The sequence below is a fragment of the Mirounga leonina genome, unplaced genomic scaffold (genome assembly GCF_011800145.1).
Source record: "Mirounga leonina isolate KUSES-001 unplaced genomic scaffold, KU_Mleo_1.0 Mir_168, whole genome shotgun sequence".
NCBI lineage: Eukaryota > Metazoa > Chordata > Mammalia > Carnivora > Phocidae > Mirounga > Mirounga leonina.
Window position 1 is genome coordinate 31,181,752 of NW_023270426.1, and position 11,401 is coordinate 31,193,152.

General features: G+C 41.6%; 1 protein-coding gene across 1 annotated transcript in view; it reads left to right on the top strand.

Moving 5' to 3' along the window:
- MARCOL (MARCO like) overlaps positions 1-1,882 on the top strand; it is a 31,128-nt gene extending 29,246 nt beyond the window's left edge. Inside the window, 2 exon segments of the mRNA XM_035015056.1 lie at positions 353-529; positions 1,791-1,882. Of these exon segments, the coding sequence (XP_034870947.1) occupies positions 353-529; positions 1,791-1,882 (269 nt within the window).
- The last annotated feature ends 9,519 nt before the right edge of the window (positions 1,883-11,401 follow it).

An 11,401-nucleotide genomic window follows, 5' to 3' on the forward strand; every position in this document is an offset into this window, starting at 1 on the left:
ATTCAATGAACCTCCCTCCACACAGCTTCAAGCTACCAAGGAGAAGAACCCCCACACACCCTTAATCTTCTCCTCAACTCTTCTACTGAAGAATTCGGCCTTCATGATGCCAGGCTGTTTGGGGAGTGTTCCCTTTCCCAGAATTCTGTAGTAGCCCATCGCTCCACATCAATGATAGGAGTTAGCTCCAGTCCTGCTTCTGGCAGTGTGTCCCCGTGTCTGCTCACTGACCAGGGACTACAGTTTAACAAGGTTGACAGTTGGGCAGAAGCTCTGGTTCCTCTTTAAGTGGTAACGTCTCATACCAACTTTTCCTAAGTAACTTAAGTTACTTAGGAAATATTTGTCCAAGTTGATCCTGTGGTGATGAGTGCCACCAGCATTACCCTGGCCTCCTGGTGCTTCGTTGCTTGCAGATGCAGCCTTGTTATCTTCAGAGCTAGGATTCTTAACATGGGATCCATGAGCTCCTTCAAGGACATGGATGGACATCAAGAAGTCTGTGAATTTGCCAAAAAACAGTATGCAGGTATTTGGGTGCATATGTGTGTCTATACTTTATCAGATTCTCAAATGGCTCTACACTTCAAAAACAAACCAAAAAAAAAAAAAATGGTAAAGAACCACTACTCTCGGAAAACAGTGTTTCACAATGAAAAGTTGATGGTTTTCACATGATGAGGAATTGGGTTAGAACCTTGCACTGCCATTTATTAGTTGTATGAACTTGGGCACTTTAATCGCCCTATCTAAATTCCATGGTCCTTATCTCTACATGGGAATAATAACACCTACCTTGCATTATAGTTAACATCAAAACCAATGTCTGGAATTAACCAGTGCCTGGAAAATCATAGTGTTATTGCTATTGTTACTGTAGTTGTTGATTTTTTTTCTTTAATATAACTTACTAAATTATCAGTCCAAATTATAATCTTGCCATGAAATACTGTGAGATTTTTAACATCAATAATGTAGTGTCCAATCTGAGACTGAGACAATGCAGCCCTATAGTAGGAAATGAACAGACTGGGAACGGCAGCAGCAGGAGAATGGGATTTCTCCCCCACTCTGCTCTGTGTGATGTAGTTTTTAATCTTCTTGTTTTTTGAGCTTTAAAGAAAAGAGATTCTATTGCCTGATGCTTCCTACCTCCCATGGGTAGGAAGGAGATCGATATTACATTAAAGGTCCTCTGAATTCTTGGCGAAGAGAAGCAGAGAAGCATTGCTTAAATTCAAGATTCTGTTATCCAGAGATGTCATGGAAAATTGTAAAAGCTAGAGAAAAGTGAACCTGAACAATTAAAAGAATAATAGCAAGTCAAGTTGGAGGTTAAAAAATACCACTTTGCTAACAGTTTTCATGTTAAGGACTAGATAAATGTCAAGTCTGGATTCCAAAGGCATTGAAACATGATGAATCATTAAGCTCTGTTTACCATTTCTCTGTGAGCCACCTGTCAGTCTCAAATCCCCGACTTACATCTACCTGAACCTGAAGTCTTCTCCCGCCCTGCCTGCTAAAGTCTCATCCTTCTTCCAATCTCTTTCAGAAGTAAATAACTAAATAAATATACATTCTTCATGAAGACCTTCCAGGCTCCCTACTGATGGTATTTGCCATGTCTCTGAATTCTTTCCTTTCCTCATTTATATTCCCCAGGCACTCAGCGTACTGTTTAGCACTGTGATCATTTGTGTATTTGTCCACAGCGTTGTCTTTTGTATCTTCCTACTACTCAGCTCTTTAAAGATAAGAACTATGTTTTGTTTTATTCATCTTTGCAGAAATCATCGAAAAACAGTTGTGGAATAATGGCACAGATTTAAAAAAAAGTGAATTAATATGTGAATTGCGCAGGAAAAAGGTCTTGCCGTGATTTCAGCCTCTGGAATTAGAAGTACAAGCAAAAGTGTCCTTAATGAATTTGCTATTTGCCCTTCCCTGCTGGGGACATTAGTCAACATGTGTTGTTGGGTTACAACATGTATTTTATAGCTGCACCCCTATTTTAGCTCATCTACCTTGTCTCGTTTTCCATATACATAATAACAAATAAGGGGGAAAGAGAAAAATAAATAAAAGCCACTAAAAACCTATAGCTTTATTATGTTCAAGGTGTACCATCATATTCAGTGCAGAGCCAGATGGTTCGGTGAGCTGGGCTCACATGAGGCTCAAGAAACCAAGGCAGTGGGTTTTATTTCTTTACAGATCACTCAGGCTCTCCTCGGGAAAAATGTGAACTCTCCAGCCATGTTGGCAGCCATGCCCAGGAATCACCTGGAAGGAGGGAGGTGAAGGGAGGAAGAAAAAGGAGGGAAACTGAGTCTCCCCATGAGCCGTCTCTTCCCAGCCAGAATATCCGGGATGTAACCAGTCGCCCCAAAGACCACTTTTTCTTCTTCCAGGGGTTAAGATGCAAAGGTGCCTTTACTTACACGGGTACCTGTGTAACTAATAAGGCATTTTTTCAACTGTAACAATGGAAGCAGGCTCTCAATATCCTAGCTGCTGAATCCAAGGATGGAGAATTGTCCTCACTCAAGCTAAGGAGCAGGAGGTTTGTTTGGGGACCAGAGCCAAGTTGTGGGTGTCCTGCCAAGAGCGTTGCAGCCCTGGGCCATCCCACTCCAACCCTTTAGCTCTGATCACACTGTCCTCCTGGCTATCTATGCACACCTATGATCAAATAGCAAGCTGGTAAAATGCCCTCTGCTAGGAATACCTGCACAAAGAGGCAAAAGTAGTTTAACTCACTGCTTTCCAAGACTTGGTCACAGCCTTATAAATCCAGAACTGCTCTGGAGACTACCTGCATCAGAATCACTTGAAGTGTTTATTTAAAATGCAGGTTGCGGGCGCCTGGGTGGCTCAGATGGTTAAGCATCTGCCTTCGGCTCAGGTCATGATCCCAGGGTCCTGGGATCGAGTCCCACATCGGGCTCCCGGCTCAGCGGGGAGCCTGCTTCTCCCTCTGACCCTCTCCCCTCTCATGCTGTTTCTCTCTCGCTCGCTCTCTAAAAAATAAATAAAATCTTTAAAAATAAATAAATAAATAAAAATAAAATAAAATAAAATAAAATAAAATAAAATGCAGGTTGCCACGTTCCCCCTCTAGGACTCTGACCCAGAGTCCCTGCAGGGGGCCTAGGAAATCTGCCTTTTAAGTAGGCACTCTGAGTGTTTACTATGACATTAGAGAACAATTCCTTAAAAAAAAAAAAAAAAAAAGGAGCATTTCTAGATATTTCTCATTTTTGCCCTAACCATTTCAAAACAGAAATAAATCAATTGAGACACATGGCAGAAAAAATGATTTAAAAACCTAACATACTAGGAAATTTGCTTATAATAAAACTCACCTGAATACTGAGTACTAAATTCATCGTGAGAAAGCACTAACAAGTGTGTGAGCATCACAAGGGATGGTAATTACAGATGCGAATGCCGCAGAAACAGGTGGGAAGCCTCACACCATCCACACTGCTTTGACCTTCTCTTCCTGACGCAGAGTGCCTGTCCATGTACACGGTAAACCAGTTCATTATAGCCAACTTGCTCAGTGCCACGTGTAGTGGGGAAGATGGGACTTCACTCTGGATCGCTTTCAGTTCTTCCAGAATCCTGTGAGGGATTATTCAAGGAGATGAAATGTCATCTCATGCAAGAAGCTACGCGGCTCTAATCAGAGGGCTGGAAATCTGTGTAGGAGCTTTAGTCAAAGGAACCTTGCTGTTGGCCACTGCTCACTGTGACTTGTAAGTATTCTGAGCTCCTCTCATCCTCAAGGCACTTGGGGGAGGGCAGGTCTGTGAAAAGGACTCTGAAGTCCAAAACCAAAAAAAGGGATGGAGAAAAAAGTGGGTGAGCACATTCAGTGTTATGTTCTATTATAATATTTATCTTTTCCGTATCTATATCTTTTAATATCTATATCATATCTTTTAATATTTACGATACCTATAATACTGTAATATTTATCTCTATAAGCAAAGACCAGATCTTATAGAGTAAGATTGAAATGCATGACAATTTTCACATATTATTTTAAAATATTTTCTCACTGTAAATAGCAACATTATTAAATTTTTGAAAAACGGGAAAGGTAAAAATAGCACTCATAATGTTGTCAACCCCACACAAGCATTGTTAATATTTTGTTATATTTTATTGCAAGTAGGCTTTTTCATAAGCACGTTTAACATAGTCAAGCAAATTGTGTCCTCTGTGATTGCAAGTGATTTGCTTACTGTAGAGTTAGTGTTCTCCCACGTTGCTGTATGTTACATTGAACCATAGGAAATTACTGATATGTGACTATTTGACATTAAAAATATAGCCATTTCCTGTGGTCCAAACTAGTGTTTTTCCTAATTGTGATTTGAAAGTCAGAATGATTATCATATAGATATGCTGCTCTGTTCTTCATTGATACCTGCTGTTGGTGATGAGTACCTGTTATTTCCTCGTTCACCTTAGCATAAATTGCATGCATAAAAGAAGAGACAGAAAAACTAGCTCTCACAAAGAAGATCCAAACAGATTTGTATTACATTGTTGTGTTGAATGAGAATTAACCAAGGAGGAACAATGTAGATTGTAAATGAAGCTAGCCACAGGCATGCTTAATTAATAGACCCACTTGCTGCAGAGTCTGCCCAGCAAATCCAGAAATGTTTGTGCCCGCCGTTCCCAGACTAGCTTTAGGGTCACAAACCAGACTCCCAGCTAGCCCTCTTTGCTTGTTGACTTCTGTTGTCTGTGTACATACGTGCACGCACAGATGCAGGTGGATGCATGTGCTTGTTTAGATTCAGCTTTAAAATTTCACCGTAAGATCAAAGATGCACTTCCTTAGGTCCACCTAGGAAAAGCTGGACTCTTGTCAACCTATGCCATGTTTGAATGTTAAAGCGAGGTACATTATTTCCCTGAAGCACAGAAAAGCAAACCTGCTACTTCCACTCTAGTTCTTGGGTTTAGTCTCTTGGTTTGTGGGTTTAGTTTCTTCCCTTAGGTGTTGATTCCACAAATCCCAAGTAGGTGGAGGTACCCGCAGCTTCTCTGTCTGATCCTGTGTGGTCAGCACCCAAGCATACCTCTCCTGGCCTTTGCCACACAATGTTCTTGCTTCTGCCAGAGGCCTGGGATTCCCTTCCTGGTGCTTCTTCCTTGAAACGATGTGAAATGGAAGCAATTTGTGGTAACACACATTGTGGGAGTTTTAGGTAAAAGAAACACCAAAAGAAAGCCCCATAAATTCACCTGTCTCTCCGTGCTTATTTATAAATAGGAAGCCCTCTGAAAAAACTCATCAAATTTGAATAAAGTTCATGGTTTAATTTCCTCCATTCTCTGACATAAATGATATGCTGTCCTTGTTTCTTCCAAAAAGGCAAACATTGAGTTTTTCTTGGGACCCACCCCATGTCCCATAAAGAGAAACATGACCAAACATTTCCCCCCTTTAAAAAGGCAATTTCCAATAAATAAATAAATGAATGCATGAGTGAGTGAGTCAACGAATGAATGGCAATTTCCTAACCCTGCTGTGATCCACAGTCATTTGAAGGGGATCTTCAACTCCTTCAGTTAAATATGTTTTTTTTTTTAAATAACCATCTTGACTTTGGTCAGTTTAACCTGAAACTAGTTTTTACAAAGAGGTCCTCACAGCCAAGGTTGGCCAATGTGAGAGTGTGGGTAAGAAGCACAGCTGTGACCCAGCCTTTGCCTCAGATGCTCTCAGCAGATACTGGGAAAAGTCCTAGTGTGATAGGATCTGGCACTCCCAAGTGGTGAACTCCCCCGCAGTCAGACCAGACTTGGCCAACTGAAGCTTGCTCAGCAAGGGAGACCGTACACCTAGGACCCACGGAGTGGCTCAGTAAGTGTGTGTTGGGTGGGTCTTATCATGGGATCTAGGCTTGTGTCAGCAGTTTGGGGGAGGGTTCAAAGAAGCAGGAGTTTGCCCTGAACTGAGAGTTGTCAAGAAGTGGGGTAATTCTCTGACGGGGCATCCTAACGAATCTCACTTACCTAAAAGGCAGAAACAATAGAGACCACGTTTAAGAAGCAGCAGTGACTCATTTTAGCCAGTAGGGGGTGTTTGGTCACTTTTGTGGTGTATTCCGTGACCTGGTTTTTGCCTTTGCTCAGGCATGACTGCAGAGTGGCTTTGGCTTTGCTCGCCCTGTCTGATATTGGTGATCTTTGAGAGTGTTTATGATCAGCAGGAAAAATCAGGATCCTGCTGTGAGTGCCAGTCTGCTTTTCTCTTCCTCAAAAGATAGAGTCCTCAGGTCCTGCCCTAAAGACACTCCCAGGCTAGTGGGAGAGACAAGTAAGTTAACAGCCCTGATTTTTTTTTTTCTCATCAGTGACAGAGATAACCAAGAAGGGGGTCAGGGAAGTTTTTCTAGAGATCTTCTAGAGAAGATAAGCAGGAAAAAGGGGGGAAGAGGGGAGAAGGTTCCAGGCAGGAAGAGCAGCATGGATAAGAGGAGTCTTTCTGGAAAATTTATTTGGAGGAAGTAGGAGAAAAAAAGAGAGTTCTCATGAGATTTGAGGAAGAGGGGACACAGGACAGAGGACCATGGAGCCAAGCACTGCAAACCATGGTAAGAAGTTTGAACTTGGTGGGGAAGGAAATGGGAAAGTGTTTTAAGGCGGACAGTGACGTGATCAGACTGGTTTTTAGAATGATTATCTGGCTGCCGTGCACAGAGTGGAATAGAAAAGGCACGGCTGGAAGGCAGAATGTGAATAGAAGAGTCAGACTAGTCCAAAGCGGGCTGCTAAGGAACTTGTCCAGCAGGAGCTACGAGAAGCTCAGGAGATCCACACAACCCCACATCAAGAGGAAAGAGAGAGCTCCAGACGTCTCCCCCCACACTCACTGCCCACTGATACTTATATCATGACTCCCCACACTATCTGCCTTAGGACATTGGGGGGACCTTTCTCTCAAGGTCACCCCTCCTTCCCATACTCTAATCCCTGTCCAGCATTCTGAGCAGTGAAAGGCAACTCCCTTCCCTGGCTTACTTCCCTGCTGCATTTTTCTTCCTGTCAGTTACCTCTGATACACTTTAGATGGTTTTTGTCTCCCTTACTGCAATGTAAGCTCCACAGAATGAGTATTTTTGTCCTTTTAGTTCTATATCCTCCAATGCCTAGAGTAATACTTGGTATATAAGAGACCCTCGGGCGCCTTGGTGGCTCAGTCGTTAAGCGTCTGCCTTTAGCTCGGGTCATGATCCCAGAGTCCTGGGATTGAGCCCCACATCGGGCTCCCTGCTCAGCGGGAAGCCTGCTTCTCCCTCTCCCACTCTCCCTGCTTGTGTTTCCTCTCTCGCTGTGTCTCTCTCTGTCAAATAAATAAAAATAAATAAAAATAAAAATAAAAAAAATAAGAGACCCTCAATAGGTATTTCCTGAATAATTTTGTGTAAAGGATAGAAGTAATCCAGACAGTGGCAAAGATAATCAAGAAGAGGCTAGTGATTTTGGACTCAGGTTTCAAGCAAGTAGTCGAAGTGGTGTCAGGTCTCCTTTAGGACCTGCAGTTCTTCTCTTTATAAGGATGTGGAATGGAGTAGGGGACGTGTGGGGTTTGTGTTCTTACAGTAAAGTCAGGAAACTCCGTCTCATCTCTGCCACCTCTGTGGCCAGCAGGGTGACGTTGCTCAAGAAACCATAAAGAGGGTGTGAGGACTTCAACATGGTTACACTTCCAGGGTTCAACATAATGGTGCACTCAGTGCTGTTCCGCATGCTTGTGCACAAGAGAGCTTGAGAGGACTGTGCCTTACTTACACATACAGGCTCCCCAGATTCCAGCTGTAATCCATTCATTAAGATCAAAAGTACCTTTAAGGCTCCTTCCTCCTTGTCCATCCAACCAGATAATAAGCATGAAGGCTGTGAGAAAGCATGAGTAGGAGAGAAGGAAAGAAGGTGCACGTGGGCATGTGACTCCGTGTTCTATGGAAAGGCTTGCCCTTGTGACCATTTCAGCTTCTAAATGTTAGCAAGGTGAACGCTGGGAGCACCAGCTGTTCAGAGGAGCCTCTGAGGAAGTGGGGGCAGTCAAAGGTGAGTAAGTGAGGACTGAAAACAATGCAAGGATAGGCATTGTGACCGGGGCCACAACTGTTGTGTCCTGTGTTTTTAGAAGGTCCATAATCCACAAAAAAAAAAAAAAAGAAGGTCCATAAGACCAAGACCCTCTGCAGTTTCAAACTGAGCTCAAGGCAAGAGAAAAGAAAGAGCTAGAATTGTCTCCCTCTCCTGTGTATTCAACCCTGAGCACACTCGCTACTTTCCTTACCTTGACTCTTTGAAAAGAGAGCAAGGTGGGTAGCCAAGAAGAGGCTTGGCGAATGGAAGAGAAGAGCAGACTGTGGGCAAGCCCTCAAAGGCAGGTGAGACCCTCAGGCTGGTTTGCACATGCTCAGAAGTGGGGAAAACACATTCCCACTGAGGTGGCAAATGAAGTCTCTGGTCCCTTTTCTGCCCAGCTGCACTGCACTAGAGCCCTGGTTTTCTTCCACTGGTCTCAATACCTGTCCATTCACAAACCTAAGGCCATCTGAATAATGACTGAGTTCTCCACTGCAGCTTTTCAAACACAGAACTGTCATCCACCACCAATATAATTTTATCACTGACAGGCCAGTGGAACTGAAGTTAACCTAGACTAGCATGGCAAAACGCCTATAAACATATGCTGTGACTTTTTAGAAATCAGTTGCTGAAAACAGATGAGCATAGGGGAAAGGGAAAAAAAATGAGAGGGAGGTATACCATAAGAGACTCTTAACTGTAGAAAACAAACTGAGGGTTGCTGGAGGGAGGTGGGGGGTGGACTAAATGGGTGATGGGCATTAAGGAGGGCCCCTGTTAGGATGAGCCCTGGGTGTTATATCTAAGTGATGAATCACTGAATTCTCCTGAAACTAATATTACACTGTGTTAACTAACTGAAGTTTAAGTAAAAATTTGAAACATTAAAAAAAATTAATTTCTTATTGTCAATTATCAGAACATGTCTTCAGCCATGTCCTTCATTAGAACATACTAAATAAGCAAGACATTTATTTTAATCAGAGCTATTTTTTGGGTTGTGTTACTCTTGTCCTTGACTAAAACTGCATTTCCTATTTTCTAGCTGGAAGGTAAAGCTGCTATAAAACTGTAGAATACTTAAGCTACGAAAAATAAGAGGAAATGTCACACCTTACACCAGGTATCATGCAGCAAGAAAGATGGGAAAGCACCAAAAAAGACTCGTGAACAATTTCAAATACCTTGAGAGAAGTCAATGTCACTGTGAAACACTGAAAAATATGTAAGTGACACAGACCAGATGCTGGAAAAGGAGGAATAATGAAGAATCATATCTGAGTATTAATTATTGCAAGGATTGCTGATTCTGGGGACTGATACAGTTCCTTTGATAGAGACACCAATAGATTAGAAAGGGAAAATCTCACTATAAGGAACTGTGACTTCACATTCAGGGTGAGAGTAAAGGGAGTTATATATTCCTGTCTAATCAGTAATCTTCTACCTGTAAATTGATGTGCTTTGAGATGAAAGAGGATGTGATTTCTTAGATATGACAACAAACACACAAGGCAAAAGAGGTTGGTAAGTTGGAGTTCATCAAAATTTAAAACTTCTGTGCTTTGAAAAACACCATCAAGAAAAATATAAGACAACCTCTAGACTAGGAGACAATATTTGCAAATCATGTATCTTATAAGGGAATCATATCCAGGATATATAAAGAGCACTTACAACTCAATAATAAAAAGATAAACAACCCCATTTTTTATAAGGCAAAATATGTGAATAGACATTTCTCCAACAAAGCGAGATAAAGGGCTAGTAAGCACGTGAAAAGAAGCTCGTAGTCATTCAGGAAATGCTAATCCAAACCACAATGGGATACTACTTCACACCCACTAGAATAGCAATTACTAAACAACAACAAGAAGTGTTGGCAACAATGTAAAAACCTTCTACAATTTTGAAGATTGGAACCTTCATACAATGTTGATGGGAATGTGAAATGGTACAGTCACTTTGGAAAACAGTTTAGAAGTTCCTTAAAATGTTAAACATAGAGTTAATATATAACCCAGTAACCTGGGCCATATGGTAACTCTAATGGGTTATATGGTGACTACTAATGTGTACAAATCTTTTGGGACTGATGAACATGATCTAAAATGATTTAGGGTAATGGTTGCACAACTCAGTAAATATACTGAAAACCATTGAATTATAAACTTCAAATGGATAAAATTAATGGTATGTAAAATATATTTCATAAAGCTCTTAAAAATCAACACGAATGAGGGAATAGCAACCATATTCACATTAAAAAAAAAAACAGAATTGTCACTGTTTCCATTAGGAAATTTTTAGTAGCCATAGTCAGTCAAGATTTGACTTTAAGTCTGCACTAAAATTACTTGCCACAACCAGAGGCTGGGTATCCCATTGCAATTACTGAAAATGATTAACCTTTGATGCACTAGTAATATCTGGGGAAAAGGAAACATAGGGGTCTCAGTAGGGCTTCCTTATAAGGTCATGTGATTTCTGAGAAACCACTAGGTCTGAAATTATCGACATGTTAACTCTGGGGATGGTTGCTGTAACACCAAACATCCTGAAAGAGCATATGACTGTGTGTATTATAATAAAGACCACATCCTCAGCTCAGAAAAGATCATAAAACATTTCTAATAGAAAGCATACTGAATATTGTTCCTTGAGGGACTGAGGTTCATCTGTCTTAAAGAAAAACATTCCTCAGTATTAGAACAAAATAGCCACGTCTGACTACCATTTTCCTTCTTTACTAAATCAGAAGGAAGGAAGAAAGGGAGGGAGAGAGTGGGGGAACGAGGGAGGAAAGGAGAGAGGGAAGATGAAGGGGAAGCTCAGTATCTTTCTTGTGTCTCAAGATGTATAATCAAACAATCAAGGGAAACACAGAGGGCTGGAAAGAGGCAACACTCCCTATCCCCACCTCCCTCTGTCTCCACACCTGCCAGAGACTTCAGATAGGAGCACAATAAACTATCGTCCACAAAATGGGGAAGGAGAATCTAGGCAGGAGCTTACTAATAAATAAGACTCCCTCCTGCATTTCCACTTGCCCTTGAACTATTAGTCCTTACATTAACCCAAGGAGATAACTAGAAAAAAATTTGGTTGCTGACCAATATTTTTCAAAGCTCTAATTTAAGTCTTCATAAATTCCATTAGTGGATGCAGAAGGTAGTATTGCTGCTGATGAAAACTAGAAGCCTCCAAATTTCTGCTGAGACGTTTTAGAGTCTCTCCTTGTGTACTACATTCTGAGGGCAGCAGGGTC